Source organism: Nerophis lumbriciformis, linkage group LG07 (assembly GCF_033978685.3).
Source record: "Nerophis lumbriciformis linkage group LG07, RoL_Nlum_v2.1, whole genome shotgun sequence".
NCBI classification, from domain to species: Eukaryota; Metazoa; Chordata; class Actinopteri; order Syngnathiformes; family Syngnathidae; genus Nerophis; species Nerophis lumbriciformis.
Genome location: NC_084554.2, coordinates 33,082,501 through 33,099,860, shown reverse-complemented (window position 1 = coordinate 33,099,860; position 17,360 = coordinate 33,082,501). Strand labels below are relative to the sequence as shown.

At 40.3% G+C, this 17,360-nt stretch overlaps 2 protein-coding genes across 3 annotated transcripts in view; one reads left to right on the top strand and one right to left on the bottom strand.

Moving 5' to 3' along the window:
* The first annotated feature begins 1,516 nt into the window (after window positions 1–1,516).
* terf1 (telomeric repeat binding factor (NIMA-interacting) 1) lies at window positions 1,517–14,672 on the top strand. The gene is given in 12 exon segments (XM_061965428.2): window positions 1,517–1,777; window positions 1,853–1,948; window positions 2,013–2,140; window positions 5,986–6,012; window positions 6,014–6,073; window positions 6,153–6,302; window positions 11,774–11,874; window positions 11,950–12,020; window positions 12,101–12,194; window positions 14,245–14,327; window positions 14,395–14,432; window positions 14,511–14,672. Coding segments are annotated over 12 exon segments (1,194 nt in total). The 5' UTR covers window positions 1,517–1,593.
* Window positions 14,434–17,360, bottom strand: part of LOC133609642 (somatomedin-B and thrombospondin type-1 domain-containing protein) — a 27,519-nt gene continuing 24,592 nt past the window's right edge. For both annotated transcript variants that reach the window (XM_072913502.1, XM_061965430.1), the window contains 4 exons: window positions 16,129–16,323; window positions 15,988–16,066; window positions 15,700–15,876; window positions 14,434–15,643 (listed from right to left, as the gene is read on the bottom strand). In XM_072913502.1, the coding sequence (XP_072769603.1) occupies window positions 15,526–15,643; window positions 15,700–15,876; window positions 15,988–16,066; window positions 16,129–16,323 (569 nt within the window). In that variant the 3' untranslated portion in view covers window positions 14,434–15,525. The remainder of the gene's footprint in view (window positions 15,644–15,699; window positions 15,877–15,987; window positions 16,067–16,128; window positions 16,324–17,360) is intronic.

Sequence of the window (17,360 nt, the reverse complement as noted above, 5' to 3'; positions counted from 1 at the left end):
ATATATATATATATATATATATATGGGTTGTCCCGATACCAGTATTTTGGTACCGATACAGGTACCAAAATGTATTTCGGTACTTTTCTCAATAGAGGGGACCACAAAAATTGGCATTATTGGCTTTATTTTAACAAAAAATATTACAGTACAGTTCCACACTGGAAATCACTGAGCTCCTGAGAGCGGCCCATTCTTTCACAAATGTTTGTAGAAATAGTATCCATGCCTAAGTGCTTGATTTTATACCCCTGTGGGTATAAAATCCAAGTGATTAGGACACCTGATTCTCATCATTTGGATGAGGGCCAAATACTTTTGGCAATATAGTGTAAGTTTCCTGACTTGTGGCAACTGCTACTGCAATTTAAATTATGTGTAAAAACATTTCAAATACTTCAGTTTGTTAGTTTAATTTAAGTAGTATACACCGTATTTTCCGCACTATAAGGCTTCAATGAATGGCCTATTTTAAAACTGTGTTCATATATAAGGCGCACCGCATTATAAGGCGCATAAAATAGACGCTACAGTAGAGGCTGGGGTTACGTTATGCATCCCGTAGTTGCGAGACCCGTTGTGGCTCAATATTGGTCCATATATAAGGCGCACCGGATTATAAGGCGAACTGTCAGCTTTTGAGAAAATTTTTGGTTTTTAGGTGCGCCTTATAGTGCGGAAAATACGGTAGGTATACCGGTAGTTTTGTTTTGTTTATTAACCATGTTTTAGAAAATTGTGGAAATTCACATGGATCGGTATCCATCCATCCATTTTCTACCGCTTATTCCCTTTGGGGTAGCGGGGGGCGCTGGAGCCTATCTCAGCTACAATCGGGCGGAAGGCGGGGTACACCCTGGACAAGTCGCCACCTCATCGCAGGGCCAACACAGATAGACAGACAACATTCACACTCACATTCACACTCTAGGGCCAATTTAGTGTTGCCAATCAATTTATCCCCAGGTGCATGTTTTTGGAGGTGGGAGGAAGCCGGAGTACCCGGAGGGAACCCACGCAGTCACGGGGAGAACATGCAAACTCCACACAGAAAGATCCCGAGCCTGGGATTGAACCTCAGACTACTCAGCACCTTTGTATTGTGAGGCAGACGCACTAACCCCTCTTCCACCGTGCTGCCCTATGGATCGGTATCGATTACTGAAATTCTGGTATTGTGACAACCCTAGTTCTTAAAAATAATAAAAAATAATAATAATAATAATATTATAGTATATTTATGTAACGCTTTTTTAGACAATCAAAGCCATAAATGGGTTCTCAGGAGAACCCATCCTTCATTCGCTCCACATTCACACATGGATAGTGGTAAATAGGGATGTGACTGTAAACGGTATAATGATAAACCGTCTTAAAATTCCAGACGGTTACTGGTTACCGTTAAAATTTTGATTTAATTTATTTATAAATGTGTGCTACAGGTGAGTAACCAATATATAATACTGTTTAAGTTGTACAGTTACTCTCCCATACTCTAGAGGCGCTGTTGTTTTTTTCCCCACTTGATGCGTGGGCGCAGCGGTTCGTGACGTTCGCGGCAATTCAAACAATCACAAAGACGCAAACAGGGAAATGGCCAACATGGAAGTGCAAGATAGCGATAAAAGTCACACTTTTGTGACTAACGATGACTGCTTCAACCAGGCAACACTTGTCGCCTCTCAGTGGATTCTAGACTTCCTTTTTGTAAGTTTGTGTCGTCGTTTTAAGGAAGGAAACCACGAGGCGTTAAAAGACGCCATTTCTACTTACAAGTGTAAGTTGGTCGCTGAGCTCATAACGTTAACACCAACTTTACCCAGAGGCTCACTTTACGTATGTTATTCCTCAGGCTTTTCTCGGCAGGTCTCGCTTACAGGAGAAATGTCAGACGAGAAAAGTAGAATCTGTGACTTTCTCGCTGGAGTCATGCAGGGAAAGAAGATGGGTAAGCAAAGCATCGCTTCGTGTCGCATTTTATTGTTCTTTAACCTGGTTGTCTTCCAATGAAGACGCACACGTTGAAGATGACGACAATGTGATGCCGCTCGTATCTGCGACCAAAGTGTGGCTTGAACTCAAAGACGCCGTGGGAGACGACAGTTTATTTGAAAACATCGCCGTTCTCCTGATGATTCAGGTAAGCACGGAGGAAGTGGAACATCCGGGTATGACGACCAGCCCATTTTTTTTTTACATTATATAATTTTCAACATTTACAAACAATCAAATAAACATTAATAATCAAAACAAGTACAAAACAGCGCCACGGGGTTGTAAACTCAATAAAGCAACTAAAGTAGAATGCAAAATATATATATGTAACAAAGTGTAAAGCCATAGGCTCACACAAATTCTGTAAATAATCCTAATTTGGAGCACAGCATCATAGTTTTCACAGCTTTTTGGTTGTTAGAGGTAGAAATCGTTTTAAAGTAAAGTTCTAATTGTTTTTTAAAGTCACAAAAAACAGGTCGGGTATTGAGAAACTTACATTTATGAATATAAAACTTAGCCACTAGAAAATGAGGTTGCAAAGGTAAAATTCATTTTTTTCCCTCATACTGTGTATATCCAAATAGCACATCTTTAAAACAAAGCACACATTTGTCATGAATATTGTCCAGGATGAAACGACAGATGCCCTGCCATAGTGATCGAGTGCTTTCACAAGTCCAAAACAAGTGGTTAACAGTCTCTGGATGCATGTTACATAAGGTGCAGGTAACATCAATGTCCTTCTTGTATCTAACCATCATGTCCAGCTAGGGCTGGGCGATATGGCCTTTTTTTTTTAAATATCTCGATATTTTAAGGCCATATCGCGATACACAATATATATCTCGATATTTTGCCTTAGCCTTGAATGAACACTTGATACATATAATCACAGCAATATGCTGATTCTGTGTCTACATTAAAACATTCTTGTTCATACTGCATTAATATATGCTCATTTTACACTTTCATGCAGAGAGGCAAATCACAATTAAGTCAATTTAGCAAAACTGTATTTATTAAACAGTTATTAAGCAGTGGCACAAACATTCATGTCATTTCCAAAACAGAAAGTGCAAGATTGTCAGAGACATTTTAAAACAAGCAATATGTGCACTTCTGTGCATGTCACTAAGATGACATTTCAAAACAACACTAAACTAAAGTGCACTTTTTGTACAGAACGCCACTACAATAGTTTAAAACAAATAAAGCGCACTTTTGTGCATGATGACACGCAAGATATTTCAATATGTGTAACATAAAAATGAGCTGCATATCAAATAGTATATGTCCTACGGTGTTGATGTGGAAATAGTTGCTTCGGCATTTAGTTGGTGTGGCACCGAACGGAGATGTTATAATGATAAATGGGTTGTACTTGTATAGCGCTTTTCTACCTTCAAGGTACTCAAAGCGCTTTGACACTACTTCCACATTTACCCATTCACACACACATTCACACACTGATGGAGGGAGCTGCCATGCAAGGCGCTACCAGCACCCATCAGGAGCAAGGGTGAAGTGTCTTGCTCAGGACACAACGTACATGACGAGGTTGACATGTAAAGACATATTCCTGCTTGAAGCCAAACCACCGTCAGACGATGGACCCCGTGCTGTTTTTCTTGGGAATTAATTATTCCTCCATTTGCTACCAGTGTCGCACCTTCTTTCTCTCGTATTACCACTCAAACCACACCGATAGCTGTTAGCATCACAGCTAACGTTACCATGTCGCTACCTGTCTGCTCAGCAGGAGCGTGTGACGTTGCTCACGTGACAGTATGTGACGTATGTAAGAAGGTGCGCTTGTTTTAAGTCTCTGTGAGAAGGAGAGACAGTAAAGAGTGAGAAACGCATGCAGTTGAATGCCCCGCAGCTAAAAGCAACTGCGTGAGAACGTATACTCGAATATCACAATATAGTCATTTTCTATATCGCACAGAGACAAACCCGCGATATATCGAGTATATCGCTATATCGCCCAGCCCTACGTCCAGCCCATATTGCTTGTATATGAGGGTTGCATATGACGTCACGTCTGTTTTTCTTCTTCGGGGCTTAATTCACGCGATGGTCAAGCAGCTAGAGTGCATTAAAACAAGTGAGAGTGAGTGTAGCAGGCCTCAAATTTTAACCTTTTAAGGTCAAGGAAAGCGTTGCCTTAAAGGAGGGCTCATATTTTAGGGCATCGAGGCAAACATTATTTTCTTTTGAGGCAGGGGCTACAAAGCATGCACCTGATAGCCATAAGACATAACTGCACTTTTTCTCCATATAGATAAAAAATAGTGTTCATTTATGAGATCTAGGGCTGCCAATTATGGCCAAAGTAATAATTACAATTATTGTTACCAGTACTGAAATCATGATTACTGATTGTTAGGTAAAGCAGTGTTGGGGTGTGAACCATCATGTAATTTGTCTAATACAAAGGCTATAGATAAACGTTATCCATATATCTTAAGACAAATATTAGTTTTTTTTTAATTCTTTAACAATATCAACTTGTCAGCTTGTTGTCATTACATGATGATTTATCTCTATTTTTACATTTTGATAGAGGTAGTTTGTTTTTTTATTATTATTTATTGTTTTAAGTTATGTACATTAATGTACATGTAGATGCTGTATCAGGAAAAATCCATTAAGAGTTTGAGCAAAAATCTGTCATAGGAATTAACTATACACAATAAAACATTTACAAAATACTTTCACATGAATGGTTTTTGAAGTAATACCTTTGTGACATGAAAAAAACACAATGTAAAAAAAAAACCATGGCATTTACTTTTTGATATCAAAATAAAACACATCTCATGCTTAGAATACAACTATTTCTTACAATTTTGAAAATGTGCCAATAAATACACATTTGAATACCAAAGCATTTGTAATTTCAACAATTTTCTGGGAGAAGTGGTGCATTATCTGACAGAAATGCAGGGGTGCCAATATTTTTGGCCATAATTGTACAAGCTGTATTTTACTATTTAGAACAGTGGTCCCCAACCACCGGCATTTGCTACCGGGCACACAGGCACATTGAATAATTTATAAACTGCTGCATTTTCTCCAACTTAACTTTCGCCTGTCCCATTACACACGCCAATCAGCTTGTTCGTAGATGTCTAATAAAACTCCTGATAGGAAGTCGCCATTTGTTAGATGGACAATGCACAATAATAAAAATAAATGTGGCAGATTGTAGCCAAAAGCTCATTTCCATCTGCAGTCTCCGTCAGGTTGATGGTGTATATACCATCAACCTGCCGAGGACTATCTCATCGCAAAGAAACAAGCCCGGAGCTCCCACTCAATCAGTGTTATGGTGAGTTGTATTTTTCATGCACTTATATTTGTTGTATTTATCTGCCACAAGTTGAAGGCCACTCCGTGAAAATAATGACTATATTAAACCGTCACTAATGCAAAAAAGGTTAGGGACCCCAAATTTAGAATACACAAAATAGAGAAAGACGTGTGTTCTTGTCTCACACAAAGAATGTGGATGATAGGCAAAATTCCAAAAAAGTGCAGTTCCCCTTTAATGATGCAAGACCTTGGCAAAACACCTAAATAATTGATCACAATATCTGCTACATTTACCAACAGGTGGTTGTCCTGCTGTTTGCAGGCACATATTTTTCTTTTATATTCAGCTACATTAAGTTTAGTAAAAGTGCATGACTAGATTTTGAAAAGGGCTGACAAGTGTAAATACACAAAAAACTTGTACTTCCGCCCGAGTGCAGCCGGGCTAGGCTTCAGCACCCCCGCAACCCCGAACGAGACAAGCGGTAGAAAATGGATGGATGAGTAGTAGATGCAAAAAAAAAAGTCTATTGTGACACTGGTATATCATTATTGTACACATGTTTGTAAAGGTACAGCATTCATTAATTTGCTTGGCTTAACATTTAAAGTTACAATAAAGTTGTGTAATCTAAATGCTATGTCTTCAGCAAGTTTGCTTTTTCTTAGACTGTAGCTGTGTGCTTGGAAAAAGGTAAAAAAAACATCAGCGAACTGCGCTCTCAAGTGGTTTGATGAATATGCTGAAATCCCGGAGGTCAGCATATTACCTATTATCGTGTCATATTCTCACTGGAATAGAATGTTTAATAACGAGTGTCATCTTCCCCAAACAGAAACTGGTAGCCAAACTTTCCGCCATAGTTGCACAGATGGACACCTACCATCCATTCTTCACCAGTTTCAGCTTCAGTCGACTACTGGAGTCTGTGCAGTCATATTTGGACACCTACCTGGCCAAGAATTCGTCTGGCTATCTTTTTAAGGTGAGCTGACTCATGTTGTTTTCTGCCATTTTCATTCAAGGACATGCATAGGGATAGGCTGATTGGCAACACTAAATTGTCCTTAATGTGGGACTGTGAATGATTGTCTATCTGGGTTGGCCCTGCGGTGGGTTGGCCCTGCGGTGAGGTGGCGACTTGTCCAGAGTGTACCCCGCCTTTTGCTAAGTGCAGCTGGGATAGGCTCCAGCGACCCCGAGAGGGATAAGCAGTAGAAAATCAATCAATCAAAGTTTACTTATATAGCCCTTAATCACTCGTGTCTCAAAGGGCTGCACAAGCCACAACAACATCCTTGACTCAGATCCCACATGGATGGATGGATTTGTCAATTTGAATTGTCTACCTTCATCACTGATAATGAGCATTTGACTAAATTAATGTACAGAATTGGGATATAACAATATGAACATTTCATATCCCGGTAGAGCTGGGCGACTATATGATCGTGATTAATTTGAGTTTGATCACGGTGATCGACTGTTTGCCACAAATATCTCGATTAAACATGCCGGAAATGTCTGTTAGAATAGGGTTCCCCAACCTATTCTCCACCGGTTTAATGTATGCATTATTTACACGGACTGGCTTTTTACTTGTGGCAGATTTTTTTTAAAAAAAGGAAAAAATTAGCATAAAAATCAACTCACTATAACGCTGAAGTAGTGGGAGCCTTCTTTGTGAAGACATGGTCCCGGCACGTTGATGGCATATACTATATGGCAGTGTTTCTTAACCATTCAGACATGTGATTTTTCCATCTTTAGTCGGAAATCCGTCTTTTTTTATCTCTGTAAAAATATTTTAAAAATGCATTCCGTTTTTCCCAACCTACAATGTACCAATGATTGTCACACACACACTAGGTGTGGTGAGATTATCCTCTGTATTTGACCCATCACCCTCACCCCCTGGGAGGTGAGGGGAGCAGTGAGCAGCAGCGGTGGCCGTGCCCGGGAATCATTTTTGGTGATTTAACCCTCAATTCCAACCCTTGATGCTGAGTGCCAAGCAGGGAGGTCATGGGTCCCATTTGTATAGTCTTTGGTATGACTTGGCCGGGGTGTGTTAAAATCTTGATACGTCTCTTTGCCATACCTGCCAACAACTACGATTTTCCCGTAATGAGTATGGTTTTTGATAATCCATTCCGGTTTGTGGCTGCAGTGGTAAAAACTACTGTTTTCTATTAAAAATGATTAACTTCAAAATCGAAGCTATGCAGCAAAGCAACTCCACAGGCACGGGACAAAATATACGGGAAACATCAATGATGATTGGTTGGTTTATGTATAAGAAAATCCATGATTGGTTGGTTGGTTTACTATGATGAGCAAACGATTAGTTAAGATTAGGGCAAAACATTACGGACAGGCCAATCAGAAGCAAGATAGGGCGGGTCATCGAACCAGGAAGGGAAATCACAACAGCGTGCACATCCCAAATGACGAGAGAGTCGGAGAAGAGAAGAGGGAATTTTCAAGCGGGCGATTTATATATTTAAACAAACTAGTGGAAGATGGCAGAGGGATTCTCTTCCTTAGATTTTTCTTTTAGCGATGTAGACAACGTCCAGGAAACTCACAATGCGTCTACTTGGCCACATTTGGACAAATGTGTATGTCTGGATTAGGGATGTCCCGATCCAGGTTTTTGCACTTCCGATCCGATACCGATATTGTTTTTGCATTTCCGATCCGATACCGATACTGACCGATACTGGCCTATCCGAGCATGTATTAAAGTTTAAAGTTATTTAGCCTACTTAGTTGTCAGAATCATGTTGAAAGGGTTTTAGTACTCTTGATAACAACTAGCCAGCTGAATTAGGGGAGTTTGAATAATACACAATGGTTGGTAACAAGAAACTGACCTGTTTATTCAAGGATAAAAACAAAATAGACAAAATTATACATGACAAACAGAAATGGCATCATTGAACTAGGGCTGGGCGATATGGCCTTTTTTTAATATTGTGATATTTTAAGGCCATATTGCGATACACTATATATATCTCAATATTTTGCCTTAGCCTTGAATGAACACTTGATGCATATAATCACAGCAGTATGATGATTCTATGTGTTTTGATTGATTGATTGAGACTTTTATTAGTAGGTTGCACAGTGAAGTACATATTCCGTACAATTGACCACTAAATGGTAACACCCGAATAAGTTTTTCAACTTGTTTAAGTCGGGGTCCACTTAAATTGATTCATGATACAGATATATACTATCAGATATATACTATCATCATAATACAGTCATCACACAAGATAATCACATTGAATTATTTACATTATTTATAATCCAGGGTGTGGAGGGGGGCGCCGGATGTAAGTGTCAAAAAGACAGCCAAAAGAGTTTGATATGAGAATAAATCTAAAGTTAAAATATAGGGTAGAAATGCACCCATTTGCAGGAAATGTAGTCTTGATTTTCAAAATTGTCTTTCAAGGCTTGCATGTCTACATTAAAACATTCTTCTTCATACTGCATTAATATATACTACCTTTAAACTTTCATGCAGAGAAGGAAATCACAACTAAAAAAATCACAAATTTTTTCATACGGTGTTGATGTGGAAATTTTTGCCTCTGCATTTTGATGGTGTGGGCGTGTGGCACCGAATGGAGATAAGCGTCTCGACAGACGTCGCAATATTTGAACAATGATGACGAAAACTGTTTTCTCTGTCGTGTCCGTGTGTCGAAAATTGTTATGCGCTTATTTTTTTATTTGATTTTGTGCGTGGCATAGATTTGCTATGCGCAGAGGACGCTTAAACAGTGCGCAATTGCACAGGCGAGCACCTTAGAGGGAGCGTTGCTCGCACGGCTGCGCTAGCATCACAGCTAACGTTAGCCATGCTGCTACCTCTCTGCTGGGAGAGGGCGTATACGTGTGTGACGTATGACGTGACAGTATGTGACGTGTGTCGTGACAGTATGTGACGTGTGTAAGAAGGTGCGCTCGCTGTCTGTGAGAGGGAGACACAGGAAAGAGTGAGAAGAGCCTGTCGTGTAATGCCAGCAGCTAAAAGCAACTGCTTGAGAATTCACAGACCTGTGGATGTGTTGAAGGTGTGCTGGAAAATGCGGAACGGAAATTAGGGAGCAGCAGAAAAGTGGAATGTATTATTTAAATCGGTGCGTTGGAAAACACGGACCGGAGTTTTTTTTTAAACTGGATCTGGATCGGCATTTTCCCATGCCTTGCCGATACGCAATTTTTAGCAAATATCGGCAGCCGATCCGATCCAAATATCGGATCGGGACATCTCTAGTCTGGATAAAACATTAATTTTAGTTGTTTACCATGTAAGCCCAAATCAAAACTGCTCTCGACATGGAAGACGTGGAATACACATTTAAGAACACACATGATTGTGGCAGACATGTGATGACTTTTGCTACAGTATAGCCTGTCTAAATGCTAAATTTCATTTTTATTGGTGTTTTAGAACGAGACCGTCGCTGACATTTTGTTCAGTATTTCTACTGTTTATATTTTGACATTGAATTGTTGAATCATTTTGAAACATAAACAACATGACTGCAATATATTTATTTCATGCTATAAATCACAAATAGCTGTTCAGATAAAGAAAGTTAGCTAATAGAATAAACATTGCTTGTACTCTTTCTGATTTTTGCATTTGGAGCAGTTAGAAGTTGAGAAGGAGTCGAAGAGACAGAAATTGGCTATAAAATCCAAGGCAGAATCCACTAAGGTAGAAACAAAAAGGAAAATGTCAGCTGTTCAGAAATTTGCCAGGAAGGTTCATGTCAGAACCATCATTTTGCATGTTCAATTGCTGAGTGTTACTCAGTGTTAATATTGGAGTGGCTGGGCCTCCCTGTAGTGGAAAAATTGGGGCCCGAGGTAAAAAAGGTTAAGAACCCCTGCTGTATACAATGACCCTGCAAATGCAAATTAGCCTTTGGCTACAATCTGGCACATTAACATTTTATATGTTCATTAATGTGCATTGTCCCATGTACTATAAGAAATGACAACTTCCTATCAGAAGTTGTAATATACATCTCTCTTAAATGTTTCTGTGCAGCCCTATAGCAAATGCGTCACGGACCGGTGGTTGGGGACCGCTGTGTTAGAAGATACCGCAGTAGTAGACAGTAGGGATGTCATGTACCTTGCGTCAATGCGTGGAGAAAAGATGGACGCTCACAAAAAAGATATGCCACTGTGTTCTAATCGTTCGGCCACTGATTATTATTGACCGATTTCTGTGGAAAAGTTTGTGATCGCCAGATGACAATCAATGCTTTTCAATACTGATCACAAAAAATGATCATTTATGGCTCATCCCTGCAGCTTAGTATGTTTAACAGGCGAGGCGACGAAGGCTGCTAGCAGCTACAATATAGTTAGCTGTTTGTGTATGTTCATACTATATGCAGAGCTGCTACTCTAAGTTAATATCACCACAATTGTGGCAAATAAAATACATTTCTTACAAGTTTTAATATCACTGTGGAACTGGAGAAAGGATGAAAATGCGACACATGGAGCAAGAGAGCAGCAAGGGACAAGTAAACATGCTAATGCTAAGCTAGCTTGAAACAACAGGTGCTTAGTTCACTTTAACAGACACGTATTGAACCGCGTTAAAAAGTAGCGTTTAGTTCTCATTCATGGTATTTTTCGGTACAGAAGCGTACTACTAAAACTACAAACATGGCTGACAGGCGGGGAAGCAATCAGAGCCTGCTGGAGGTCTTCCGCATGTAAAAAAAGATGCAAAATTGTGACCAAAGCACCACTATCACATGGTTTGCACACCACGGGGAAGTCTTTTAAATGTAGATTAAATATCATATTATGACCTATTTAAGTCATTTCCCTGTGGGGATTAAAAGACATGCTAAATAGTTTTAAAATATTATAATAAACATTTTACATTTATTTCAAATGGCAAAAAATATTAGGAAAACATTTTCCTCCAGATATTTTTTATTTTGACAGCAGTTTTGGTAATGAAATATAAAGTGCTTTGTAGTAAAGGGCAGCAGCCTTGTCGACTCAACAGTGCCTCTGCTGGTTGCAGTCAGGTAGTGCACTCCATCTTGCAAAACAAATCTTTATAATCAATCATTTGGATTGGATTAGATTAATTGATCAATTATGCAGCAAACTTTTGGAATTACTTTTATGACACAATAATATTACTCTTGCGTCGTTTAATTGAATATTTGGCCTCCCTGTTTTTTGGAAGGGCAAACGACCACACCAAGCATGGCCTTGGTCTCTTTTTCATCGGGTGTCAAAGGAATGTTTTTACATAATTGAGAAGGACCTGGAAGGCTTTTTTAATGGCAAGACTCATTGGTCTGTCCTCATTTGGCACGGTTTCAATGCCTCTAATGCAAAAGTTAATAGTGTTGGAAATGTATGAGGCGACATCATTTATACTGTGTGTCATATCAGGAAGCCATAAAGACAATCCAGAGTGGGGCTGCTAAGGACGCCATGGCAACAGAGGTCAAAGCTCCCTCAAAGAAGAACACCTCAGAGCAGGAAAAGACAAAGTAAGAAATCAGCATTTATGCCACTTCAAATGCTATCTAGTTTGCAATATTTGGTTATGTATTTCCTTCTTGCAGCGGAACAAAGCACCATCTTCAGTTCGCCCTCAAGACGCCGCGCGTTTGCCTTCCAAATATATCAGTGCAAGGTAGTATCATTTACTGAAGTTGTTTCTCCTTCGGTCTAACTTTAATAACCACCATTTTTTTTTTAACATTTTGCCAACAGAACTACTGTCCATAAAATTGGTGTCCACGAGCAAGGAGGACAAAAGCATGGACTCTATGGAGGACACGCTGCTCTTACAGAAGGACAAAGTCCGGTACAGTTCATTATTTATTACTTGTCTATTTTATCAAGCGGAAATATCAATACTGAAAGACCGGGGTGTACCACTTGCGTCCAGTGGGCATTTACTGCCTTGGTATATTGTAAAAACAATATCTATTTATTACTAAAATATATATTATTACACACATTTGTTCTGTATAATGTTTAGCTCAGATAGTTTAGCATTTTCATTGCATAGAAGGTATCAAAGTGACATAGTGTGTTCTCTTTTTACAACACCTCAAATGCTCATATCTACAATAAGAGGGTGACAATCTATCAATGAGGAACTATGCCGATATTTAATAATGCGATATTATATCATATGCTCTCGCCGCGGATGTTTTTATTATTAAAGTGTAGCTGCTGTAAAGTACTTTAAATGTTCATCATCGGTGAGTGGCTTCATGGTTTTACTTTGTAACGCCCGCTTGTGGTCAAGGATAGACACAGTTGCCGACACGTTTACGGTATTAACACAACACGCAGTGATATTGGTCAGCCAGCAGCTAGCGTCTCAATGTTCAGCCATTCTTCATGCGAATGGCTGAAGTCACAAATGGGGGCAAAGGCGACATATAGCAGACTTGAGTAGTGAAGTTGTACTTAAAGACACATCGGCGTCGTTGAAATCAAAACTGTAAATCACTTTGGCTTTTCTGTGATAAGGAGTGTGTGTGTATGATGTTTTTCTTTCACACTATAAACACACAGGCATTGTAGCTTATGAGGATATAGATCATTGCAGTATTGCCATTTTGAGATTTGGGCTGGATCCGAATCGGTACTTTTTTTGCACCAATTCACGTAAAATTCAACAGTATCATGTTATGGCATGTAACTTCACGCTGGGTTGCCCGACTTGGCAGGCTTTTTGCACTTGGCGATCACTCTAGCAGCACTGAGAGCAGACTATGCCAAACTACCTGCAGGTTATGTTGCAATTTCTAATGCCAACAAAGTAATTGACTCAAGAAACGCTCCAATGTAAGTAAAGTAAGGTTCCACTTTTCCAAAAGTGCGCTCACTTGATGCTAACATACATTAGATTTGCTAATGACATGCTACTGATTAGCATTAGCGATGTTAACACCTCTAAAATTGTGACTATGACTAAGATGCACGTTACAATCCAACAACTGTAGGGTAATAAATAGAATCCTTAAAGTATTAATGCTTTGTAGGGCGCAACAAAAGACTAGATTTAGCAAAGACTGAACTGACTAGCGAACACACCACTCTGCAACTATAATTGATGTTATATGTTATAATCTGCCCATTTTTAAATGTTGCAATAACAAATTAGATGTCATTATTAAAATCTATTAATACACAGAAAAGTACCAAAAATTGGTACCGTTGAGTACTGGTATTGATTCTCAGGTACCGGGTATTGGCACCGTATCGGTTCAAATGTGAACTGTACCCATCCCTAAATGAGATGTTACCATTAGTATGTGTTATATGGTGAGAGTCCCAGTAGCAGCATTATTGCTACCTGCACCTATCGTAGCCAAACTTCTGATTTGTGCCTTGTACTTGTATAAAAGGCGAGCAAAACTGAATTTGCAGCAAATCTTTGGTTACAAGTTTTTTTAATAAAAAAAAAAAGTTCCATAGTACCACTAAATGGGATCACAATTGAGAGCAGTCTATAATGCCATTTTCAATTGACATTCTGTGTGGAGTTTGCATGTTCCCCCCGTGACTGCGTGGGTTCCCTCCGGGTACTCCGGCTTCCTCCCACCTCCAAAGACATGCACCTGGGGATAGGTTGATTGGCAACACTAAATTGGCTCTAGTGTGTGAATGTTGTCTGTCTATCTGTGTTGGCCCTGTGATGAGGGGGCGACTTGTCCAGGGTGTACCCCGCCTTCCGCCCGAATGCAGCTGAGTTAGGCTCCAGCACCCCCCGCGACCCTGAAAGGGACAAGCGGTAGAAAATGGATGGTTGGATGGATGCTGTGTTGTCTTACAAACGAGTGAAAAGCAGCATATGTTTAATTTTAGTGCACAGATTAAAAAAATGATTCTTTTTACAGGACAAAACGCAAACTTTTCTCCACTAAAGCAAGTGTGTGGGACGCAGATCCTAAAAAGTGCGTCAAACCATTGGTGGTGAAAGGTATGTGTGATATTGTCCTATGTACCTATTGTTTGGTTAAAAAGCAACGTAATTTATTTTATTCCAGAAACAAACACTTCGTTTACAAGTAAGGCAAAGAAACAGGTTCGTTTGGACACTTCAAAGCATTTATTACCAAAATGTTGCTTTATACTTAGTTTTGCCTTTTTTTTTTTTTTTTAGAAATGGACCACCGAGCTGGACAAGAAACTCAAAGATGGCGTCATGCGTCACGGCAGTGGAAAGTGGGCTCAGATCTTGTTGGACGACGACTTTAAGGGCCGCACGGGCACCATGCTGAAGGACCGTTGGAGGGTTCTAGTAAAGGCCCATGAAGTTGACTGAAGATGTATTTGAACACAGTACGTATTGATAAGCTTATCATTTGTAGATGTGTATTTTTCTGTAGCACCTTATGGCAATTAAGTCGTTAATTAATCGTACATACTCAGTTCATACAACAGATGATAAATACACATCAAGAGTATCAAAGGTTATCTTGGCTGACATTATGGCCTCCTTTAACTGCAAACCGCTTCAATCCACAGCAACACTGCTGACTGCAACCACATAATGCATTTTATTTTGTGTCATCGTCAACAGCAGCGTCATTTTTAACAAGTATGAACCTGTCAAGTTCAGAGACTATTCCATGTCAGCAAGATGTTAACTATTTGGCCCCACAAGCTTTTGGAAAGGCGAACGACCACACCCAGCATGTGTGCATGTGACTTTCATGGGGCTGTCAAAAGGTTTTTACATAATTGAGAAGGACCTGGAAGGCTGTTTTAATGGCAAGCATCGTTAAGCACGGCTGCAACAGCTTTAAAGTAAAAGTTAATTGTGTTGGAAAGGTATGAAGAGACATTATGCTATCTGTGTGTTTAATAATAGTGCACCCATTCAAGTATATTTTATTGCTGTAGTAGGTGTACTTGCCACTAGAGGGCGTCATTTGTAAACAAAGACATGGTTTGTTTTCATGTTGAAATACAGACAAATAAATGGAAACTTTTTTTTTTTAAATGAATAAAATACGAAAGAAGCATTTTTAGGAGCTGTGTACATTAAGATAATGCTTAGCTTAATGGTGAACAGCTGCACAGCAGGTGTACATAATAAAGTGACCCATCCCTGAATATATTCTGAGCAGCATCCAGTAAGAGTCGATAAGAAGAAGTGACACATGTGTGTGTCATTAGATGAAGATGAAACTGTGCTGTGGTGGACAGTCGCACTGCTGCCGCCTCTGGATTTTCCGCCATGTTCCACCGCATCGAGGGTTACCCACCGCCTGCCAGCGCAGCAGCGCCTCGCTGCAACACACTCTAAGTCAGACTGCAGCATGGATGTTGAAAGTTGCTCATCATACCTGTCCACATCCTGCCCATCTCCTTGGCAACCGCCGCTGCTGTTGCTCATGGCGGGCGGGCGGCACACCACACACACGGTAAAGCCCTCAGTGAAGTAGCGCATCCAGTGTGTGTGTGGCCTGTTCTCCACCGTGCAGTGAGGTGAGCGGGACTCCAAGGAGAATTCCACACAGAAACTGATGGCAGACCAGCATATATATATATTTTACAATGGCCTTTGTTGTGCTTCTTGGTTACAACACTGGGTGGTGCTGCACATAACTTCTGATACTTCATATGAAAGCTACCCTGGATCAAGAGGACTTCCGTTCCTGTCCTGCTTGGGTCTTCCTTTGCCAAACTCCATGCTGGTGATGAATGCAGGACCTGATGATGATGATGATAATAATGAAGAACAGTACAATTACTCATCAGTAACTTGTGCTTACCTGAGCTGAGTCCACATGGTTGTCCTTGGTGGTCTCTGTAGTCCATGCAGCCGGCTCTTTCTTGCAGGCTGGGACAGGACTCTCCGTTGTTGCTGGGCCGCTCCTCCACTTGACGGATTCTGAGCCGTAAGGAAGGCCGGCACGTCTCAGCACAACCGCTCCAGAAACTCCAAGCGCTCACCAAGCAGGCTTGTGCTGTGGGAGAAAGGGAGGATTACAATCACAACAAGTGAATTATATTTATATAGCGCTTTTCTCTAGTGACTCAAAGCGCTTTTACATAGTGAAACCCAATATCTAAGTTACCATTAAACCAGTGTGGGTGGCACTGGGAGCAGGTGGGTAAAGTGTCTTGCCCAAGGACACTGGTAGATAATAGGATGGCGGAAGCGGGCATCGAACCTGGAACCCTCGAGTTGCTGGCACGGCCACTCTACCAACCGAGCTATACCGCCCCAACACATTTAAATGCCTGGTGGGAATTTGACGATGCACTCTCACAAGTCGATACATGATCCCACTTCACGGGACAAGATTTTTACAATTTTAAGATGTTGCCGAGGAAGGCGGTAGAGAGAAGACAATTTAAAGAGCCCTGACTGGCAGGTGTTGGGGTAGCAGGGAGTCATGGGGCCAGAATTCCTGACATCGTTCCTGCGTTTAGGAAAACTAGAACAAGGAAACACTTTTTAAAGTCACAAAATAATGCAAGTATTTTATAACTTTGCACTAACTTTTAACTGTTGTACTTATTCCTGTGTATATATATGTATACACATGTGTATATACACGTGTACGTTTGTATATATATTCATACATGTGTGTGTGTGTGTATATATATATATATATATACTAGGGCTGCAACTAACAACTAATTTGATAATCGATTAATCTGTCGATTATTACTTCGATTATTACAATTAATAATCGGATAAAACCTACTCAGTGGCCTAGTGGATAGAGTGTCCGCCCTGAGATCGGTAGGTTGTGAGTTCAAACCCCAGCCGAGTCATACCAAAGACTATGGGACCCATTACCTCCCTGCTTGACACTCAGCATCAAGGGTTGGGATTGGGGGTTAAATCACCAAAAATGATTCCCGGGTGCGGCCACCGCTACTGCTCACGCTCCCCTCACCTCCCAGGGGGTGATCAAGGGTGATGGGTCAAATGCAGAGAATAATTTCGCCACACTTCGTGTGTGTGCGACAATCATTGGTACTTTAACTTTAA